This window comes from Myotis daubentonii, chromosome 18 (assembly GCF_963259705.1).
Source record: "Myotis daubentonii chromosome 18, mMyoDau2.1, whole genome shotgun sequence".
NCBI classification, from domain to species: Eukaryota; Metazoa; Chordata; class Mammalia; order Chiroptera; family Vespertilionidae; genus Myotis; species Myotis daubentonii.
The window spans coordinates 31,586,466-31,608,620 of record NC_081857.1 but is presented as its reverse complement, the minus strand read 5'-3'; the positions used below and the strand labels follow the sequence as shown (position 1 = coordinate 31,608,620).

The window sequence follows — 22,155 nt, the reverse complement described above, 5'->3', positions numbered from 1 at the left end:
GCGCTGGGCTGCCAGCTCCACTCTCGGCCAGATCTCTTCCCAGCTGCGTGAGCCAATAACTGAACCTCCGCCATAGGGGGGTGCGAGGTTAAACAAGTTAGTAAACACATAGCACTTGGAACCAAGCCTGGGACACAGTAGGTCCCATCCAAGTGCTGTTACTCTTACTTCCCTTCCTGAGGGAAGCCTGCTCCGGTGACAGCTGAGCAGGGGGCTGCTGGGAGTCCACTGGGGCATTTTTCAGACACACCAGCACCCCTGTGAAGACATGGCTCCGCTCAGGGTGAAGAAGGGGGTGACAGGAGGCTGGGTGTTCTACAAAAGGGTCCGAGCCCCTGTGGTGAGCCCTGGCAGACAAGAGCTGCTCGTCCAGGAGGCTGGGTGTCAGCAGGTGCTCCCTGCGTTGAGGGGGAGCTGTGAGTGGGCCCAGTGCATGGGGGGGGGGGGGCGGGCAGGCTCCCTCCAGATCATGAAACATAGTTGTTTAGGGGAGTAAGGGCCCCCAAATGTGCTTCCCCCACCTCTCTTCACTCCCTGACTCAATTCCAGTCCCACTCGAGGAACCTGGGGCGGGGGGGGGGGGGGGGCAGGGAGAAGAGGGAGGGGCGATGGCGTTTCTGCCCCATGTCATAGGGGAGCTTGGCTGTGTGGTTCTGAATGAACCGAGAGCTGCTCTTGCCCGAGGTTCCTGGCGTCAGTGTTCATCCGAGGAGTGTCTGTTAAGCACCTTCTATGTCTGAGCAAGACACTGTGCGAGACACTGTGAGCAGCGAGACGCTGGATTAAACGGCCCCGGTCTTCAAGGAGCTGACACGTGAGAGCTGGCGCCTCCCTGCCCACCCTCCATGCCCACATGCCCACCCTCCCTGCCCCCGCTCACACACAGCCCCTCGGGGGGAGGGCAGGGGGCGTCGGCAAATGCCAGCGAGACACAGCTTTCCCGGCTCCTCTTCTGGAAGATACACCTCCTCTCCGCGTCCATCTCCCCCGCTCTGCCCTGCTCCGCCCCCCTGTCCACCTTTCCTCTCGGGGTCCCTCTGCCCTGTCCCCCCAGGCTGTGCCCTGCTTCCCTCCCAGTGTCACCTCCCTCCACCCCTCCCCGCCCAGCTGTTCTGTGCCATCCTCCTCTCCCCACTTTCTGTCCTGACTCCCCACTCCCGGTCCCCCTGGTGCCGGCTCCCCTCCTCCCCAGGCTCCCCTCTCCCGGGTCTGCTCCTCCAGCACCGGGGACAGCTCCAGCCCCCGGAACAATGGACCCCGCCTTAGGGCTCCTCTATAAATTCCCCATCCTCGTGCCGGGCCGGCTCGTGCCTGGGGAGCAGGAGGGGGGAAGGGCTGTCATCCACAGGACCAGCCGCTCTTCTGGGGCGGCCGGGGCCGGGAGGCAGGAGGGAGGAGGAGGGCGAGGCTCCCGCCCGGGTTGTGCGTCCCTCTCCAGGGCAGGGAATTTGTACTCCACCCCTGAGACTGACATCACTGCGATCGGGGAGGAGGTGGGAGTGGGGAGGGGGTGTGGAGGGGGGAGGTTTTTGTTGAGGAGAACGCGGCTGGAGAGCGCAGCTCCGGGACCCAGGTGACCGGGAAGGCAGGCACCCCAGCCACGGGAGCCGCCGGCGCAGCCCAGGCCCGGGCCGGGGTGGGGTGGGAGGGGGGCTGAGGGGAGGACCTGCAGGGGGGTGGCAGGGCAGAAGGGACCCCCAGCCCTGCCGCCATCAGAGATCCAGCGTCGGGCATCGGGGATCTGCGGACCCAGCAGAAGGATCAGCCACAGGGGAGGTGTCCTCTCAGGGAAGCCAACAGGAGCCCCCCCTGCCCCACCTCAGGAGCCCCCCTGACCCCCTGACCCCCTCCCCCCAGGCCCCTAACCCCCCAGCCTCCATCCCCTTGCCCTCCTCCGGCCGTTCCCCACCTCCAGCTCTCATCTCAGCCCCCGGTTCCCAGGGCCCCTGGGACCACCCTACCCTCCAGGTCTTGGCCATCCTGACCCCCATCCTGGGATTTTTGCCAAATCTCTGGGAGGAGACCGTTTGTTTGGGCTATGCCTCCTGGTGGCATGGCAGGGCCTGCCTAGACCCTTGACCCCTAGCCCTCAACTCCCCAGCCTCCTTTGTGTGACGGGCTGCCCCTCCGCTCAGCACCTTGGCTAGGGGCCCGAAGGGAAGCCAGCGCCCACCACTTGCCCCCCCCCCGCCCCCCCCCCCCCCGGCCCCCACCGCCTGCCTTCTCGCTGGGCAGCTCCCCTGGCCTCCAGGCCTCTCCCTGCTCCCTCGGCCCCTCCTCCCGGGCCGCCCCAATGAAGGAGCCGGATGCCATCAAGCTGTTTGTGGGGCAGATCCCGCGGCATCTGGAGGAAAAGGACCTGAAGCCCATCTTCGAACAGTTTGGTCGGATCTTCGAGCTGACTGTCATCAAGGACAAGTACACGGGGCTGCACAAGGGTGAGGGGTCGGGCCAGGCCGGAGAGACTTCAGGGGGTGGGCTGGGCGGCTGGGAGGAGGGTGGAAGGGGGCCGAGGGATGGAGTGGCTGGAGAGGGCCATCTGGAACGAAAAGAGTTTCTGGGCTGGGGCGTGTGATGAAGGAGTTAGACGAGGACTCAGCGAGGGTGGCCAGGGGGCCCGGACAGACGAGGACGAGGGAGGGCCTCCTTAGAGAAAGAGTCCTCAGGGGGCTGCAGAGATGTGGATCCCAGGGACGAGGAGGGGATGTCGTGGATGAACACGGAAGGATGGAGGGATGGGAGAGCTGGTTTGGGAGGTAAGGAGCTGGGCAGTGCGTGTGTGCGCGCGTGCGTGCGTGTGTGTCCTGAGGGTGTGTACTGAGTCTTAGTAGCCAAACTACTATTGGGATGGAGGTCAGGACACAGGGTCAGGAGCTCAACCTGGAAAGAGTAGACGTGGATTAGGCAGGGCAGTTCCAGGACTAAGGAGGGGGCCCTGGGGAGCAGGGTATGAAGGACAGAGGTCGGTGCCGATCTGGGAAGTGTGTGGGGCTGGAAAGTGAAGAGCTGGGGGCGACGGGAGGATGCGCCTCAGGCCTGTGTGGCTGAGCAGGGTCCGAGGGGCAGCACTTGGAGGGCTCCGGCCGCTGGGGTCCTAAGGGCCACACTGCCTGCCCCTCCACAGGGACTCGCGCTGATGCTCTTTCCCTTCTCCTCTAGCCCACTCTCCACTTCCCATCTGCCTCCTAGAGAGATGGAGAGAGATGAGGAGACAGGGAACATGGGAGCGGAGAGGGGTGATGATGACCAAGATGGAGGGAGGTAGAGGCGAAGGAGAAAGAGGGAAGGAGATCAGCTGAGGAAGCGAGGGAACCACACTACATGCACTTGTCTGGCAATCACATGCCCCTTCTCCCCTCCCCGCCCCCAGAAAGCCCCACCTCCCAGCAGCCCCCGTGCTCTCCTGCTCCCATCACCTCCCCCACTTAAGCCTCCTGGCCTCTGGGTCTCAGTTCCAGGCTCATCAGCCCAGAGATGCCCTGGGCAGAATGTCTCCCCCGCCCCAGCAGGCAGGAAGGGGCAAGAAGGAACCAGCTTCCCGGACCTCATGCTCCTGGCGGGGCTTTAAGGGAGGGGAGACGGGGACGCATCCCCACTGGTCTCTCTGCCCCTGCCCCTCCTCAGGATGTGCCTTCCTGACATACTGTGCCCGCGATTCAGCCCTGAAGGCCCAGAGCGCCCTGCACGAACAGAAGACGCTTCCAGGGGTGAGTCCCGGCCTGCCCAGGGCCAGGGGGCTGAGAGGGGCCTTCGCTGGGGCAGGGGGCCACCACCTCCCCAAGACACGAGTGTTTCCCACCTCCTCTCGCCATCAGGAAGGCCTCTCTCGTTGAGCTTCCCTCTTCCTGGCTGTAGGCGCCTGCCTTTCTTCTCGCCTGGACAGAAGCGGTTAGCGGAGTAAATGTGACCTTTGCAAGGCCCACATGCAGCCCTTTCTCGACTCCCCAACCTCTCCATAGAGGACACTGGAGGGAGGACGAGCTGATCGGGAGGTTTGGGGAGAAGCCTTTGGACACCAAGTGTGGGCAGAGTGAGTGGGAGGCACCCAGGCTCTGGGGAGGGGCACCTCCTGCTGAGATGGGCACCTGGGCCCTGCTGGCCTGGCATCATTGTACTGGCTCCTGAACTCGGACAGGCTCACCTCATGTCTTCCAAGGAGAGAAGATCGAGGGAACAGGGCCACAGGGCATCAGGGCGGAGCCGGGCCTGGGCGGGTCCAGGCTGGGAGGAAGCCCAGGGGGCAAGCGCAAGTGGGGCAGCCACCACAGTGGAGGCTCAAGTGTGGCCTCGCTCCTGCAAGGACAGAACTCTCTGTCCCCTCCTCTCAGCCAGCCTTGCAGCTTGTCCCAGGCCTGGGCTGGCAGGGGCAGGAGTGAGGAATCTCAGACACCCCCCTGCCCCCCCCCCCCCCCACACACAACATGGGAAGGACTGTGAGCCGTTCACTTTTGCTCTCTAGCTGCTTCTGTTGTCACTAGCGCAGTGAATCCCAGAAATACTTCCTGAAAGCTCCCTCCCTCCATCCTTTTAGCCAACACCTGCTAAGCACCATCTGGGTGCTGGAGACACACCTGTCCCTGCCTCTACTCCTCCTCCTGTAGGACACGGAGTGCGGGCTGATTCTCCATCTCTTCCTAGGAAGGAAATAGACAAAACAGGTGGGGAAAGAGGGTGGGGGGCTCCTAGGAAGATTAGAACTGCTTCAACCACTTCCAACTCCCACCCCTCCAGGGTCTGTGACCAGCCCTCTGTGGCCCTCAACCCTGAGTCTCGCTAGGACAGCAAATCCATGGCCAGCTCCCTGCTGCCACCCACTCTCTGATCTCTGTGCATGGCCAGGCAGCCCAGAACAGCCATTGCTTACAGAGTTCAGGCCTGTGCATGTGTGTGAGCAGGCTTGGAATCCCAGGAGCACGTGTGTGCACACAAGCACGCGTGTGTGGCAGCCAACAGGCCAGGTGTGTGGGATGGGCCCACGCAGCCCTGGGAAGCCTGGTTCCTATCGCGCTACACGCAACTTTCATTCCTCCCCCTTTTCTCTCTGGAGCCCCTGACAAACCCACAGTTTTCACTCCACGGCTGTTTGTCTCTTTTCCTGTCATCTCCCCGTCTCTCAGAGCCCCTGCGGAAACAGGGGGGCAAGGGAGAGGGGAGAGGAGGCTCAGGCAGGCCTCCATCCTGGGTGTGGGGAGGAAACAGGCCCAGGTGAGAGGGGAGGGAGAAGGGCACCCCAGTTAATGATTGTCTAGCCTGCCCCCCGAGCTCCCAGGAGACTCCGACTTCTCCATGTTGGCCCTTGCCCCAGAGGGCAGGATGCAGGGGGACCTGGCAGAGCCTCCAGCAGGAAATGAGGGGTTCTATCCTCCAACGGCCCCCATCCTGGAGGCTCGGGGGGAGCAGACCAGGGCAGTCTAGGGAGCAGATGTCCTGACCCTTTGTGTCGCCAGGTCTTTTCATTGACAGCGTGTGTGTGTGTGTGTGTGTGTGTGTGTGTGTGTGTGTGTGCAGTGTGTGCCAGCTCTTGCACAATTGTGCTGGGAAGTCCTTCCTGCTGTGCAATCCGCATGCCCTCTTAGTGCTGGGTCTTTTCTAAGGGGCTCAGGGCCTTCTCTCCTTTCTCCCCACCTTTGTCACTCCAGAATCAGGGAGCTGCCACCATATTAGGTGATGCTTCGAGCTGCCCAGAGAGAGACTGGGGGCTGGGCCTCTGACTGCGGAGCCCCATTTCCTTTTTCTCCCCTAAGAGTCCCCAGGAGTGGCTCTGCCACAGGTGCCTGGATTCCTCCTGGGAGCGGGGTGTGGCCTCCTGGAGGTGGGTGCGAGGGGCTCCCGCCGGCCTGCCTTTCCCCCTCTACTTGGGCCAAAATCCCACTCTGGGGACATGGGCCCCGGTCAGCTTCTGTTGGGCAGCGGCCTCAGGTCCCATGGAAGGACCTGCGTGTGGTCTGGGACGCCAGGCACAAGTCTGCGGGGAGAGAGAGGAAGTGGGGGTCCAGCGCGGGCTGGTGAGGGGTTCTCGGTCCTCTCGGTTGGAGTATAAATAGCCTCTTCTTCTCCGGGAGGCGCCGAGGAGGCCTTATCACCTGGCGGTGGTAGCCAGGGGAGAGAGGCACCCAGGGCTGGGTTGCTAGGTAAACAGAGCCCAGCTGGACTCAGGGGAGGGGGCAGGTGTGCCTGAGCTGAGCTAACAAAGACTCACTTTCCCACAGGAAGTGCCGGGCCGGCAGGAGGAGGCTGGCGACGGCACTGGGGGCCACCAGGGAGGCTGCTGGGAGGGAGTGTGGGAGCTTCTGACGTGTGGTCTGTGCTGCGGTCTGCACACCCGTGTGCGCCTTTGTGCGGGCCCACCTCAGCCGTGGATGTGTATTGATGTGCTAGTTCTGTGCCTGTGCAGGGAGGGGCATCCTCTCTCTCTGGCCCCAGGTTCCCCATCCCCAACTAGAACAGCAAATCCCCAGGGGCCTGCTGGGAAGGGGTCAGTGCAAGCATGAGAATTCCCGGACACTGCCACCCTGGCTCTGATTCGTGTGTGTGTGTGTGTGTGTGTGTGTGTGTGTGTGTGTGTGTGGCCTGCCTGCTGAGCGGCCTGTGAGGGGCTTCCTGATTGCTTGGGTGACAGTACAGGACAAGGAGGGTGCAAGACCAGGAGCCTGAGCATCTGACCCTCAGCCCTGGCTACACACACACTCCCTCTCTCCTGAGGAGATGGGACCGCAGATGGATAATCCCAGATTGGTGGAGGATAAAGCTGGAGGAGATCGGCCGGAGGATTTGTGTGAGCCTCCTCCCCAGCCAGCTGCTCTCAGATCCAGGGGTGGGGGCGGGGCGGGGCAGGACTACCGGCTGAGGTGGGGCTTAGATTTGATCCAGGGCCCAGCCGGACGGACTGGGATACCCGGGAAGACGGTCCCGTGTGGGGTGGGGGGACTGTCGATCCGGCCCTGCTCGGTGTTAAGTGGGGGTACACGGCTCTCCGGGCTGGAACACTAAAGCCGAGGGAGCCTGGCCCATGACCGCCCGAGCCCGCTGTTCTGCGGATGAGGAGACTGAGGCCCAGGAGAGAAAGGACTTGTCCAAGGTCACCCAGCTGTTGGGTGGCAGGGCCAGTCCTCCAGGCCCAGTGCCGCCCTGAGGGTCACTTCAGCCCCACCCTCAGAACGTAGATGAATCAGATTTTTTGTTAACTTATTTTTGGTCACTGGAACTAGGCCTGCCCTGCCATCAGATGAGTGGGGTGACCAGGTGTGCCCCCATTGGTCAAAGTCCTTATTAGCAAAATATGCTCAGACGGGGAAGACTGAGCCCTGCCCCTCCCTCTCTGGCCCCACGATGCTCCCCGCCCCCCCTCCCCCCCCCCCCCCCCCAGCTAAGGAAACCAACCTGCAGGAGTCATTCCCAAGTCCTGTCCCCAACAAGAACCCGGGAGTGGAACTGGGGGGGTGTGCATTTCCGCTGAACAAAAGGGAGCGACTGCGGAGAGGGCGAGGGGAGAGCTCGGCGGACGCCGGGCACAGGGAGCATCTTGGGGGGCGCGGGACAGCACCCCCTCCCGAGCTGCCCGACTGTGAGACACCAGGGGTTTGATCAGGAGGAGGGAGGGAGGAGGGGCAGCATGGGCCCCGCGGGGCCAGCTCGGCAAGCCTCCCTCCCTCCTTCTGGCCCCTCCCCCACCTCTCAGCCCCCACCCAATCCTCCCCCCTCAGCATACCCTGTTCCCACCCCCCTCCCCACGCCTTCTACGGTGTGCGGAGCAGCAGAAGTGATGACGTCACCATGGTCGCCAGGGCGACGGGACGGATAAATCAGGCTGAGTGGGCGGTTGCCATGGCGCGCATTCTCCCGTTGCCACGGAGACTGGGCATCTGCTCCCTTTGTGCTGCCCGAATGCCTTCCCCCTGGGGTCAAGAGGTGTAGGGGGGGCAGGAAGAGAGGCAGACACTCCTCTAGGGGTCAGGAGGAAGTTGGGGCATCTGTGGGGTCCCCCTCAGTGTAGCGTCTTCTTTGGGGCTCTGATGGGTGGCCTCCATCGCTCCGGTGTGGAAGTGCGACAGCTCCTGTGGACCAGCCCGTTGGCCGGGCTCTGTCTCAGGACCAGGGCCCGTGGGCAGCCCCGTTCTTCCGCTGAGGAGAGCAGCACCTACCACTGGCCAAGTCGTCGGGGGCCTTCCCTGAGCCCGGTGCTGTGCCCATGAGCACCCTTCTCGACATCCGCTCCTTCCCAGGCCTCTAATCCCCTCTGGTCCTGATCCTGAATAAGATTGGGCCCATCCCTCCCTTCCTGTCAGCAAGTTCGAGGGCTGGGGAGCCCTCCGGGGCCTGGCTTCCTCCCTCTGGCCTCTCGCAGGTCCTGGCCTGGGTGGGGTCGGGGGAGGTCTGGGTGTCCAAGGAGGTCCCCAGCACTTGCCTTGTCTTCTCTCCTTTAGATGAACAGACCAATCCAGGTGAAGCCAGCCGACAGCGAGAGCCGAGGAGGTAGGTCCTGTACCTTTGGACCCAGCCCCTTCCCCTCCACCCTCAAGGCCAGGCTTGGAGGAGCTGTGGGACAGCCTTTCTTGAGGAAGGAAGCCAGAGCTGTGAAGGGTTCCCCGTCAAGGTTGGCACAGGAGTCAGTGTGGCCAGAGGGGAGGTGATCCAGCCCATCACAGAGATGGCAAAACTGAGGCCCCGAGCGGAATGCAAGTCCTTCAGAAATGGGATGGGCCCTCTAGGTGACTGTACCCACCCACAACCATCACCCCATTCACACCCAAAGCCCTCGGTCCGGGGTGAGTGCCTGGAACTCCAGGGAAGAGCTGAAGGGAAAGGGTGGGTCCCTGCCTGTCCCGAGCTGGGGCAGCGGAAAAGCGGCCGGCGGCCTGACCGTGCCCCTCCCCCTGTGCCCTGTCCCCCAGAAGACCGGAAGCTCTTTGTGGGGATGCTAGGGAAGCAGCAGACAGATGAGGACGTCCGGAAGATGTTCGAGCCTTTTGGGACCATAGACGAGTGCACTGTGCTGCGGGGGCCGGATGGCACCAGCAAAGGTAGCCCCGCCAACCTCCTCCTTCTCCTCCTCCTCCTCCTCCTCCTCGTGCCGGGCCCTCTGGCCCGCCTGCCCCTGACCCGCTGGTTTCTTGGGCAATGGGTTCTGTGGGGGCCTCAGAAGTGGGCACTCACCCTCCCTCCTCGCCCCTGAATTCTCTAGGCTGCGCCTTCGTGAAGTTCCAGACCCACGCCGAGGCCCAGGCAGCTATCAACACCCTTCACAGCAGCCGGACCCTGCCGGTGAGCCCCTCACGCTCCCCGGCCCTCACCCCCCACCCTCTCCGGCCCGCCTCGCCCACGGCCAGCCCTGGCTCGGAGGGCCCAGTCCATTCTGACAGGGTCTTTGCATTTATTGGGAAAGAATTTTCTGGCAGAAGAACCGAACTTGTTAGGGACACCTTCGCATTTCAAATAGCATCTCCCTGACTTTTGTCTCTCGTCCTTGTCCCTCGTCTTCAGTCCAAATGCCGCCTCTCCTACCTCCACCATCCCTCAGCCTCTTCTCATCTCCCACCTCTTCTCCCCTTCCCATCCCCATCCCGCACTGGCTGGGCCTCCGGACGCTGGCTTAGAGGCCCCACATGCCCCGGTGAGCAGTGGGTCAGGGCCTGCACTCGCGGGTGCAGAGCAAACACCTGCACCACAGTAGCTGCCTCCCAGGCCAGCGCTCACTGAGGCCTCCAGCAGGCGCTCAGCTAGGGCCTTCCTGCCGCTGGGCAGAGAAGCGCAGTCCAGATTCAGGCTCCACAACAATCCTCGCAAATGTTCCGGTTTGGTTTCTGTTTGGTGCAAACTGGTACTAAAATCTGAGGCTGCATCCCCTGAGCGCGAGGCCTGGGGTGCGGGGCGGGGAACTGAGGTAAGCGGGTCGGGCAGCAGCAAGGCCTGACCAGCCTGAGATTAACCTGACCGACCCCCCCCCCCCCCCCAGGAGGCTTTCTGGCTCCTCGTGGAGAAGCCAGGGACGCCCGCTGCATGCCAGGGCCCTGCCTTTCACGCAGGTGCCTTCGCCTTCCTCAGCGTTTTCTGGCCTCTTGCACTTCCTGGCACAGGGAGGCGGGGGGAGGGGGCTAAACCTGCCCACTGGATAGAGGCGCACTGATGGCTGCTTGTGGTGGGCCTGGGCCAGGGCCCGAGGGCTGGGGGGAGACCGCCTCTGCCCCCCTGACCATATGCGGGGCCCGTGCCCAGGGTGCCTCGTCCAGCCTGGTGGTGAAGTTCGCTGACACGGAGAAGGAGCGCGGTCTCCGCCGGATGCAGCAGGTGGCCACCCAGCTGGGCATGTTCAGCCCCATCGCCCTCCAGTTTGGAGCCTACAGCGCCTACACCCAGGCCGTGAGCACAGCCCCCGGCGCTGGCCCGTCCCCTCTCCTCCTGTGTCCTGCCCCCCCTCCCAGTGCCAGGCCCGGGGTTGGGCAGGGACCAGGCGGCCTGGGCCCACACTCCTCTCCTCCCTGCCCCCAGCTGATGCAGCAGCAGGCGGCCCTGGTGGCGGCTCACAGTGCCTACCTCAGCCCCATGGCCACCATGGCTGCCGTGCAGATGCAACACATGGCCGCCATCAATGCCAATGGCCTCATCGCCACCCCCATCACCCCGTCCTCAGGTAAGGTCCAGGCAGGGTTGGGCTGGGGGAATGGGGCAGGGCAGGGGAGCCGGGCGGGGGGGAGGGGGGTGGTGGTGGCTGGGTCAGAGAGCAGCCTGTGCCCTCCCTCTGCCCGCGGACTTGCTGACTGGTTCTCTGCATCTGTGTGTGTCGGCTCCTCTGCTCTGTCTTTGTCACTTTCTCCTCCCAGGAACCAGCACCCCTCCTGCCATCGCTGCCACGCCTGTCCCGGCCATCCCCGCCGCCCTGGGCGTCAACGGCTACAGCCCGGTGCCCACCCAGCCCACCGGGCAGCCTGCCCCTGATGCTCTGTATCCCAACGGGGTTCACCCCTACCCAGGTGGGGGTCTCTGCTGCCCACCCTTCTCCCAGCCGCCCTCCAGCCACCACTCCCCGCCGGCAGCTGTGACATACCTCCGGCTCCAGGCCTGGGGTTAGGAGGCCTCCTGCTCTGTCACCTGGGCAGGGGAGCCAGGGAAGCGCAGGCGCAGAGAGGCAAAGGGACTTGTCCAGGGTCGCACAGCCAGTCAGACTCAAGTCTTGCTAATGTCAGGGGAGCCCGTGCACGCCCACCCTCTCCTTTCGTACCCGAGCCCGGGTGAGGCTCGGATCCCCACCTGCCGGCCTCTGCTCTGCTCTCTCCAGCCCAGAGCCCCGCGGCCCCCGTGGACCCCCTGCAGCAGGCCTACGCGGGGATGCAGCACTACACAGGTGAGCCCGCCAGGCCTGGCCCCGGTGGGAGGGATGAAAGGCGGAAAGAGGCCCAGGAGCTGGGTCTGGGGCAGCTCCTTCTCTGACACCTCTCAGCCCTGCCAACTCCATTGCCTGGGCCAGGGGCGGGGAGACAGGGCTGGCGGGGAGGCTGGGGCCAGGGCATCTCAGGAGCCCCAGGAGCTCTCTGTCTCTCCACCCAGCAGCCTACCCAGCAGCCTACAGCCTGGTTGCGCCCGCGTTCCCGCAGCCTCCTGCCCTGGTCGCCCAGCAGCCCCCGCCTCCGCCCCAGCAGCAGCAGCAGCAGCAGCAGCAACAGCAGCAGCAGCAGCAGCAGCAACAGCAGCAGCAGCAGCAGCGGGAAGGTGCGGCCTGGGCGGCCCAGCTGACAGCCTTGGGGATAGGGGTGCCCCTGTCGAGGGCTTGGACTCCCTCGTGCCTAGTCCAAGCCCAGCTCTGGCCCCGTGGGTGGGGAGAGGTGGCTGGCACCCTGGCCCCTGTTGCCGGCCAGAACTGAGGGTCCTCCCAGGACCTGCTCCCCCAGGCCTTGGCTCCCGAGTCTGTCCCCCAGGCACCAAGCTCTTCCTGTCTGTTGCCACCCAGGCCCTGACGGCTGCAACATCTTCATCTACCACTTGCCCCAGGAGTTCACGGACTCAGAGATCCTCCAGATGTTCATCCCCTTTGGCCATGTCATCTCAGCCAAAGTCTTTGTTGACCGGGCCACCAATCAGAGCAAGTGTTTTGGTAAGAATACGATGACCTGAAAGATAAATCAGGGCACATTTTTGCCAAATTCCAAGAGAGGACAAGGCCTGGTCCACCTGAAGCACTTATAGTTGCCGTGGGCCCAGTATTTGGAATCCAGATTGTCCAAGAGTCAAAAACCCCCACCAATTTTGCACACCCGACACCCCTCCCAGCTGCTGGCCAGGCCTGTCTCTTCTCCAGAAAACCAGGGTCCCCTTTTCTCTTACGACCCGGTAAACCGCGCTCCGTGAGGTCCGGAGGCTCTGCAAGGGGATGTTAGTTGCCTTCAGGCCTCTGCCTGCAAGGCTCGGGGGAGAAAGCCAACCTTCTTGTCCTCCTGCTTCAGAAGTCCTTTAGGGTCTGGAAGCGTTGTTTTCGGCGGGGGGGGGGGGGGGGGGGGGGCAGAGGCCAAGGAAGGGGCTCCCCGTCAGAGAACGCTGGGAAGAAGGTCCCAGTGTGAGTGGCTCGGCTGCTGCATTCTCTCAACGGCCCATCGAGGAGCCTGCCTGCCTGCCTGCTGTGTGCTGGGCACTTTTCTAGGCGTTTCAGGGACCTGCAGGCAGCAGGGTGGTGCTGGGGTGGGCTGGGCCGGCCTTATGCCCCTCTCACCGCAGGCTTTGTGAGTTTCGACAATCCGGCCAGCGCCCAGGCTGCCATCCAGGCCATGAACGGTTTCCAGATTGGCATGAAGCGCCTCAAAGTCCAGCTAAAGCGGCCTAAGGATGCCAACCGGCCCTACTGAGGGCCCAGGTGGGTCCTGTTCCTGTCCTGTGACTTCTCCACAGCTGGGGACTGTGGTCTGTGTTCTGGGCACACACTGCAGCCAGGCCCTCCCTCAGACTGCCCCCCCCCCCCAACCCGCTCCCCCACGGCCTCAGGGATGCCCTGCCTCTGGTTGTTTTTCAATCATCCAAGTCTCACCCCCCAACACACACACACACACACACACACACACACACACACACACACACACACGCACACGCTGACCCGAGAGAGCGCAAAGCCTATCTATCTGTGTGCACTCCCCAGGTCTTCCCTAATATCTGGTCTCGTTTGTCTGCTGTGTCCATGTGTCTGTGTGTGTCTCTGGTTTTCCTTTGGGTTGGAGTGGAATTGTGGGAGCAGGGTTTGAGGAGGGTCGTAGACTCACCGGCTGCTGGAATATCGATTCTGAGAAGCGGGACATGGGGTCCCGGTGCCCTGGACTCCAGGTGATTTGCTATGTGGCCGTGGCCCCATGGGGCAGTGGAGAGTGTACAGAACAGACTGGGGGGCGTCCCAGCCTCAGGCCTCCCGGGAGCAGCTGTGGTTCAGGTGGCGGAGGCTGCGATGCTGGACTCCTGTGAATTTCCCTGAAGGGGCCCCTCCACCCCATAGCCCTCCACCCCCAACCTCGCGGCCTAGAGCTGTGAGCTTATGTTACTTTTATGTTGTTTAACCTCCTTTGGACCAAACCCCCGAAAAAATACAACCCAAGAACAATACCCACATTTTCTGTTTCTCCCCCTTTCCCCCCAATCCTGGCTGCTTAACTCCCCCCACCCTGGGGGCCCCCAGCCCAGGGCCCGTGTCCATTGTCGGCCGAAGCCCCCATCCCCGGACCCCTGCTCCGGGCCCCTGTAAGTTGCATGGAACGAGCGTGTTGTCTTTGGAGCCGATTGTTTGTATTTGGGGAGGGGCCGCGGAGGGAAGCGCCCCAGCCCAGGGTCAGGGCCGGGCCGCTCGCGGGACGTGCTTGGTTGACAGTGGTTGGTGACTGTGGTCTGTGTTCTGTGCATCTCTCCCCGGCTTTCTTCGTTCCTTCCCGAAAGGAATGAGAGCACTGGGGGCCCTGGGCTCCCCGCCTGCTCTGCCCGCCCCTTTGCCCTCCGCTCTCTCCTCAGGTGTCTGTCCCAACACGGCACCTGCTCCTCCTCCTCCGAGTTCTCTGCCTGCCTGTCTGCTGTCTGTCTCCTTGCCTCTCCCTCTGGTCCCTGTATCTTCCGATCTTCCGTTTCTCACGGGCTGTCTGAATATTTCCTTCCTAATATCTTTGGTTTCTTGTATCATCTACCTCCCTCCCTCCCACCTCCTCCATCCCTGCCCCTTGTCCAAAGGCTGGGGGGCCGGATGGTTCCGTTTGGACTGCGGCCTTTCTGCTGACATGCCCTCCTCAGCCACTCCAGCCGCCTCCCCCCCCCCCCGGCCGTGGCCTGGGCTGGCCTGCGTCCCCGTGGCTTCACCGTGTCTCCTTCCTTCACAGGTCTGGAGGCTCCGCACGAAGGGGCTCACGCCTGCCCGGCCCCAGCCCCCTCCGCACATCTCTGGGCCTCGATGGGGCTCTGGGGGCACAGGACACACCCACTCCTGCCAGCCGCCTCTCCGCAAGGGCCTGTTTCCTCCCAGGTGCCCTTTTGGCCTTTGTGAGGGAGCAAGGGACAGGCCTGAAGGCTTGGGGTACCTGCCTTCTGCGGGGCTCCTGTGCCGGGCCTCCTGCGCCCAGCTTTCGCACCCGCGTCCCCACCGGGGGCCTGTTCTACCTGAGCAGCGGCAGGGCCGCGGGGCTCCCACATGCTCCCCACTCGCCGCCCCAGCCTCTTCCCCACATCAGGGGCTTCTCAGAAGCTGGTTCTTGCTCCGTGCCACCCTGAGCTAGAGGTAGGACACCCCTAAACCCTGGGCTCCCAGCCCTAAAACTCACTGCCTCCCTAAGGGCCCCCTCTAAGGAGGTGTGGGGGAGCCCTGAGGGCTGCCTCTCCGCCAGTCAGCCACAGAGACCCTCCTCCTTTCACGAGGAAAAGACCTCCCCGAACCCCTAAAAATGTTTACAGTCTCTGCTGGTCCCTCCGTGTAAATACCACTACCAGCCGTGTGTGCGTTATCCAGCCCGGCCCGCCCGGCCGCTGCCATCTCTCCTCGGGGAGTTTAGACAATGTTTCCCTTGGATTTCTTCTCTCTTGATTTCTCCCTTTGCTTTGGGGGTAACTGGGTATTAGGGAGGAGGGGTGTGGGGAGGGATAAAGGGGTTTATTACCTGGTCATTTTCTTTAGGAAGAGGTTTTAGGGGAAAGAAGTGGGGTGGGGGTGGGAGTGGTACGGGGAGACCAGGGCGTCAGTTTCAGACATTTCTCTATGCTTAACTTATTTATTTATTGCATTTTACTTTTAAAGAGTTCGTCTTTTCTGTCTAAATAAAGAAAAAATATTAAAAGCATCAAATAAGAGTCCTGGAAGGCTGAGGGCAGGGGCTGGTGCACGCTGGGAGGAGGGAAGTGAGGTTTGGGCCGGGGGCGGGGGGGGGGGGGCTCTCAGAAAGGGCCGCCCACGCCTTTGCGTGGTGCCCAGGCCTCCATCCCATGACCCACACCCTCCCCCTTCTGTGGGGCTTAACTCTGCAGTGCTCTGTGGGGCGGGCGCCGAGGGGAGAAAGCAGGCCCCTCCTGTACCCCGCCAGGTCCCTCCAAAGGCCAAGGACTTCCGACCTGCCCTGCACTGGCCAGCGGGGACCCCGGGAGCGAGCTGTGCCACCGCCATTACAAAGCATTTACTCTGAATGCGTATTTCCTCACTTAGCCTCCCATCATCCCTGTGAGGCAGGAAGTCATGTTACACACAGGAAGATGGAGGCTTTGGAGGGTAATCAACTGCCCAGAGCCATGGAGCTGCGGGTGTTGAAACCAGGATCAGAACCCCAAGCCCATGATGCTCCCCTCACAGGTCAGCCACCTGGGCTTTGACCCGAGACAAAGGCTCCCGGGAGCAGGCGGCGGACTGTCTGAGCCGGGAGTCTCTGGGCTCCTGGACTCCCTGTGCCTGCCCTGGGGCTGGGGCAGGCGCTCACTTAGGTCGTCCAGGGCCGTTTGCTTCCAGGCATCTTCTTACCACCCGCCCTCCTCCTGTTCCTGCTTATACACGTGCTCACCTTCCCGCCACCACCTGGCCACCACCTGGCCTCGGGCCACAGCTGTTCTGTGAGAGGAGTAACTCCCACCACCCACTGCACCTCAGCCTTCTCTTAGCAACTGCCCCGCGCTCAGACGTGCTCAAGAGCAGCACCAGGTGACGTGCTACAGGCATATCTGTGGGCGCTGATTCAGGAGGGCAGGTCTCCTGGCTCGGAGAGATCAGGGATGGGACCTGACTCAGAAGGAAGAGAACCGTCAGATTCTTAGCCAGGCACCCGGCACCGAAATCTTAATTACAGGGGTGTGTGTGTGTGTGTGTGTGTGTGTGTGTGTGTGTACAGCAGGAGCTGCTACTGACATTATGATTTTCCCCCTCAGCTGTCTGTGACTTGGCAAGAGTTTCTGGGTCAGGACAGAAAGACTGATGGAAGGGCTTTTAGCCCAAAGGGCTTCTCCCAGAGGGATTTACTGGCTGGGGTTCTGGGCGGGCCGAGGGTCTCAGGGCCCACCCGACACACACACTGAGGAATGCCTGCATTGATTGCTGCCCCTGCTCTGAGCTGTGCCCCTCCTGGCAAGGCTGCAGCCAGACTTTCTCCAGAGAAGCAGTGGATAATCAAGGTTGAATGATGGGGATGAAGGAAACAGGAGTCTTCTGGAGGAAACGAACGACTTTTGGGCAGGGATTCTCCAGGTCCTTTGACAGCAAAACGTAGGCGGCCATCTGAGACAGAAGAGGGGCTCCTGACTGGTTCCTTGCACCAGCGGATTCTTCAGGCATGCTGGTTTCAAACAGGGCAGGGAGGGTGTACAGCAGGGATGGCTCTGTTAGCTTCAGGAATAAAATGGGACAGAGGACAAATAGGGTGACAACAGCATCACCTCACTTCAGACCAAGCAAAATGAAACTTAGCACCAGTTTCTTCTCAAATAATCGAGGTGCTGCTCTAACGTTAACGGCAACATAGAGAAGAGGGAAGGAAAAGAACTTTTCCAGGCAGAAGAGTGGAGTTGACAGGTTAATAGCAGGGATCAGGAGACGCCTTCCAGGAATAGAAACGAAAAGACATCTAGAAAAATGTCCTCACTCAGGGGGATGGTGGGGGAGTCTGGATAATTCCTTCGCAAACTCCCATTTCCCCACCTATAGTTTTAGAGTTTTGGCTCAGTGGTGGAGCATCAACCCATGAACCCATGAACCAAGAGGTCACAGTTCAATTCCCAGTCAGGGCACATGCCCAGGTTGCGAGTTCGATCCCCAATGGTGTGTGTGTAGGAGGTGGCTGGTCGATGTTTCTCTCTCATAGATGTTTCTACCTCTCTCCCTATTCCTTCCCCCATTCTCTAGAATATATATATATATAAAAAAAACATACCTATATATATAAAAGCCTAAGCGAATGAACAACTGGTCACTATGATGTGCACTGACCACCAGGGGGTGGATGCTCAACGCAGGAGCTGCCCCCTGGTGGTCAGTGCACTCCCACAGCAGGAGCGCCGCTCAGCTGACGAACAGGCACCAGACACCGGGCTCATGGCTGGCGAGCGCAGCTGTGGCAGTGGGAGCCTCTCCTGTCTCGGCAGCAGCGCTACAGCGTGGCGCCCGGCCTGGGCTCCTCCCCAGCCACCTGCCACTTTGCACACCACTACGTCCCCCGAGGGGTCCCAGACTGCGAGAGGGCACAGACCAGGCTGAGGGACCCCACCAGTGCACAAATCCGTGCACCGGGCCTCTAGGATATCCATAAAATAGGAAAATGACAAAGTCTATACATGTTACTGGGGGCTGGGAACTAAGATGTGTCCCAAGGATCCTGCCAGGATCTATCTGCATAAGGTCGAGGGAGGGCCCTGTGAGCCAGCGTGGGCTTTGTGCAGGCTGGCACCATCAACTGAAGTCTGAGGGGGAAGGAATCTTCAAAGGAGCCACTGAACACAAGGCTAGACCAGAGGCCTCCCAGATTCTTCCCCGCCCGCCCCGCCCCCCCCCCCCCCCTTCAAAAGATCACTGTTACTTGGGATAACTGGTTAAATGTTCCTTCCTGTTTCCAGACTGACCATTCTAACTCAAATCTCAAAGGTCCCTCTACACTGCTTCCCACACAACCCAAAGGATTTGTAACCTAGGAAACCAAAGAATAGTTTCATCAATAAATCAATTTATTTAAAAGAATATGTTACAATTAATTACACTAAGTGACATTACCAAACAATTTTAGAGTGGTTAGCTCTAGAACCAGGAATGAAAGAAACACTGCTAGCCATTATGTGTCTGTGTATTTTCTCTTCACATTTCTTAAATCACAAATAAAAAATACAAGATACTGCAGTGAAAATACAATTAGAGTTTCTCTCAAATAAATTAAAAGTGTGCATGGCCTGGGGAAAACTGAAGCCCAGCTCACTGGCTTAAAAAGGGAGCATGACATAAAACTGGTGTAACTTTAGCAGCTGGCCGCGTGCCTCGCCCCGTATCACTCCCCTCGTCCACTCCGATCTCCCCGAGCCCTAAGCTGCCCACACACCTGAGATGATTGCTGAGGAGGGAGCTGATGTTGTCCTGGTGAGTGAGGCCTGGCACGAATGCTTGGGTTTGGGAGAAGAGGAAGACAGGAGGTGGGACTGGACGATGAGGTGCTGGAGCACATCCGTCACCTCTACTCTCTCTCAGAATTCAACCTCACCATCCTCCCTCCAAAAGGAGGCTAATGTGACACAGAATCTGGTGCATGCTGGGAGTCCAACAGCACAGACGGTCCCTCCTGCGGCATTAGTCCACCAGCACACACTGGAGAGAAGGGAGGGCACAGCAGTCCCTCCAGGTCTGGGGACTTCAGACCAACCAGGATGCAATCCCTTTTAAGAAAACTGCCTCCTAGGAGCCAGACCCATAAGTTGGCAAATTCTGAGGTGAGAGGTCCACCTCCTGCCCATGCCCTATATACTGTTGCTCCAAGCATTGGGCTAGGAGCTACAAGAGGGGACAACCCAAAGCTACTGGCCTGGGTAACTAAAGGATGAAACCAGACGGGCCAGGCATGGGGATGCTGAACGCTTCTCATTCCTCCCCGAGAGCTCCCTCCAGGCCTGAGTTGCTCTGAGCACTCACCTGTGCTGAGCTCAGGCCTAGGGCAAGGGGAGGGCAGAGAAATGGAGAGCAGAAGATACAGAGCAGAGAGCCCCGAGCTTGGCCCCAGGAAACCTTTCTGTGGGGACAGGCTTCACGGGGGCCTGCACTTTCTCCCGATCAGGAAAAAAGCGGAGCTTTTACCAAAGAAGATAGAAACTGAGTGTGGAGGGGAGGACGGCAGGAGACCAGGGACATCCTGCTGGCTCCGCTGGGGCAAGGCAGGGGGAAGGGGAGCCCTTCCATTTCCCAGAGACAAACTGCAAAGGAAGCCTCCCTGGGCAGAACCCAGGACCAAGAGAGGGAGCAGGGACGAGAGAAAGGAACGCAGAGAAGGGGAAAGGAGTGTCACACTAACTGCTTCATGCAAACAAGAGCTGGATCCCCTGGAGCTCCACTGCCAGCCCGTGGCCCCACTGCAGGCGGCCTGCGGGGGGTGAAGAGAAGGCGCTGTCCCCCGTCCCCGGGCCTCCCCCACCACACGGCAGCTGGGTGGTCAGTGCTACAGCTTCAAGCAGGGGCTGTTCTACAGAGTCTGCTAACAGACCGCCAACCTGGGGGGGTCTTCACCCCTCTCCAAAGCACCAAGTGAATATGCCGGAAAGGGGACAGAGCAGCATCTGTCCACCCTAAGGGGCTGCCATGGGGCCTCCTGGATTTGTTCATTCCTAGCCCACGATGAGGGGACAGGGGCAAATGGCTGCGATTTTTTGTAGTTTGAACAAAGCTGGCGTCAAAAGCCTCTTTAGCATCTAGGAGTGGAAAATCAACGGATCTTCTTTCCAGGGTCCTTTGGCTCATCATTAAATTCATTGCAGCCAAAAGAAGTTAATCCCGTGACAAAGCCTTCAAATCAGGGATCACCCTCTGCAACTTTCAACACTCAGCATTCACATGTTTTGCACTCTGATTCCACCTGGGTGTGGAGCAGGGGAGAGAAGATAGGCCATCCTGTATGATCCTATACTCCCCTGGGGCCAACAGCTACCAGGATAACAGAGTGAAAGAGGGTTCACAATGATCTGCAAAAACAAGTTATAAAAAAAGGAACTTCAAAGCACCCCAACACTGCTCAGGGGAGATGACTACAACCAACTATGGTTGCCTCCCAGTTAGACAAAGCAAAAGATGCCACCCTAGGGTGGTTTTCGTTTAGAAGGTGAAGAAGGGAAAGGAAAAGGTTCAAAGATGTGTTTCCATTGCACCCGAGCCTGACTGAGAGCTCCCAGTGCCATGATCTGAAGACAGAGCCCGAGGGCCGACCATGTTGCCCTGCTCCAGTCAGCCCTGGCCCCCGTCCTGGGGTGTAGCTCTTAGATCTCAAACGGTCCACCTGCAAGGTCAGATGAGATCTTTAAGGAACAGAAAGGTTTTCCTTCAGTCTCCTTTCAATTAAACCCTATTCCCACTGCTCCTCCCTGGGTCCTCAGCTGGCTTGGATGGATGCAGTTTGGTTCACACAGACCGCTGACCCATTCCCAGTTTCCCCAAGGCCTGGGGATACTGTAGATCCCTCCCACAGCCGTTTCAGGAAGTCACAGAGAATGTCATAGTTATGGGTGGTTACTGGTCACAAATCGAGGAGGGAAAAGCTTATGTACATTGGGCATTTCTTCCTTCCTTTCCCCCACCTCCGTCCAATCTTTGTGCCTAAAGGTATCAACGTTAACTCTGGCCCCTAGTCCTACCTCTGCTTCAGAAAAGCAGGGAAATTACCACCAGGAAGTGTTTCAGGTTCCGGTGGCATTAACTTCCTGAGCTCCCCCTCCCACTGGAGACCAGTTGAGGGGGAGCACACAGGGGCCCTGGGGAAGCAGGAAGATGTGGAATGTGGCTACAAAGCCATGAGTGGGAGAGTCGGAGATGGGCCAGGAAAGATGTCTTGGAATAAGAGACCACACCCAGTCTGCAGACGCCCCTGCAGACCGCAGCCTGCTGCCCTTTAGGAACACACCCCTCACGTCTCCCCAACAGCTTCTTGGAAGAAAAAGAAACCATGCTCCTTGCTCCTCAGACTCTACAGTCACACACGAGCCAGAATCCTCACTCCATACAAAAAAGGGGGGAACCCAAGCAGGTTGTAAACGTTTCGAGTCCTTCATGAGGAGAGGTATTTTCCCTGTAAATTTTTTTTTTCCTTTTTAAAGTTTGTTTCAAAAGAAAGAGAGCAAGAGAGAAGTCATGAATTCTAGTGAAAGGTGTGTAAAAACACAAGCTAAAAAAGGTACTGCCATCAATATGAAATTTAAAAAGAAATATATATATGTATATACGTGCAGCTAATCTGTGTATATATAATTTTTACATACATACATATATATGTATGAACAGTGCAAATGGATGGAGTTCAGAGTTCCAGTCTTAAAAATATAGCACAAGAGAGTCCGTTGGTGCGAGGCCCAGTGAAAGGACAGACACCTTCGGCGAGTTGGCTGGGCTCATTCCTGTTCCTACCGTAACTCAGGTGACTCCTGGTGCTGACCCATCTGTTGTTTTCTACCGGCTCAATTCCAGAGACATGAAATTCAGAAGGACTATTATTATTTAGCTTAGGGCTTTTGAATATAATGACTTTTTTCCTTTTCCTCTTCCTTTGTGTTAATGGTTACTCTGTCTGACATGGGAGACGAAGGGGATAAGAGGATGGAGGTGAAGAGAAGGGAGGGGGTAAGGGAAGGCTAGGTGGCCACATCCCTCTGCTGTGACCGCGCCATCTGGAAAATGTTCTGAAAGAAAAAAAAGGAGAGTTATTGGGAAGCCTTCGATGTCGACATCCCCTCCCATCTGGAGACAACCGTTCAAACGGAATCAGAAAATGCACAACTGGATGACTCGATTGGATGGGCCTCTTCCCACTATAACTTCCCATCTAGAATCGCAGCCTTTCAGAGCTGGAAGGGACCTTGGCTATTCATTACCTGGCTCAGCCTTCCCGTTTTACACATGAGAGAAAACGAGAAAACTGGACTCTAGGGAGACTGATTTGCCCAAAATCACAGAGAAAAAAAAGCCAGGAGAGAATCCAGACCTGGTGCCCAAAGACCAGTGTGCTT

General features: G+C 59.8%; 2 protein-coding genes across 7 annotated transcripts in view; one reads left to right on the top strand and one right to left on the bottom strand.

The window, feature by feature from the left end:
- Positions 1–1,519: 1,519 nt before the first annotated feature.
- CELF3 (CUGBP Elav-like family member 3) lies at positions 1,520–15,057 on the top strand. 4 transcript variants are annotated; one of them, XM_059673387.1, is made up of 14 exons: positions 1,520–1,573; positions 2,333–2,438; positions 3,625–3,707; positions 8,424–8,472; positions 8,892–9,020; positions 9,182–9,261; positions 10,213–10,356; positions 10,486–10,627; positions 10,818–10,967; positions 11,273–11,338; positions 11,542–11,703; positions 11,942–12,085; positions 12,703–13,707; positions 14,331–15,057. In XM_059673387.1, exons 4-13 carry the CDS (start codon positions 8,424–8,426, stop codon positions 12,828–12,830), a joined length of 1,194 nt encoding a protein of 397 aa, XP_059529370.1. In that variant the 5' UTR covers positions 1,520–1,573; positions 2,333–2,438; positions 3,625–3,707; the 3' UTR covers positions 12,831–13,707; positions 14,331–15,057. The 4 variants fall into 4 exon arrangements, with proteins under 4 accessions (XP_059529370.1, XP_059529369.1, XP_059529368.1 ...); XM_059673386.1 differs by lacking the exon at positions 1,520–1,573 and having other exon boundaries at positions 2,205–2,438; positions 8,895–9,020; XM_059673385.1 differs by lacking the exon at positions 1,520–1,573 and having other exon boundaries at positions 2,205–2,438; positions 11,545–11,703.
- Positions 15,058–18,114: 3,057 nt separating this feature from the next.
- SNX27 (sorting nexin 27) overlaps positions 18,115–22,155 on the bottom strand; it is a 50,875-nt gene continuing 46,834 nt past the window's right edge. For all 3 annotated transcript variants that reach the window (XM_059673381.1, XM_059673383.1, XM_059673382.1), the window contains one exon: positions 18,115–21,828. In XM_059673381.1, the coding sequence (XP_059529364.1) occupies positions 21,781–21,828 (48 nt within the window). In that variant the 3' untranslated portion in view covers positions 18,115–21,780. The remainder of the gene's footprint in view (positions 21,829–22,155) is intronic.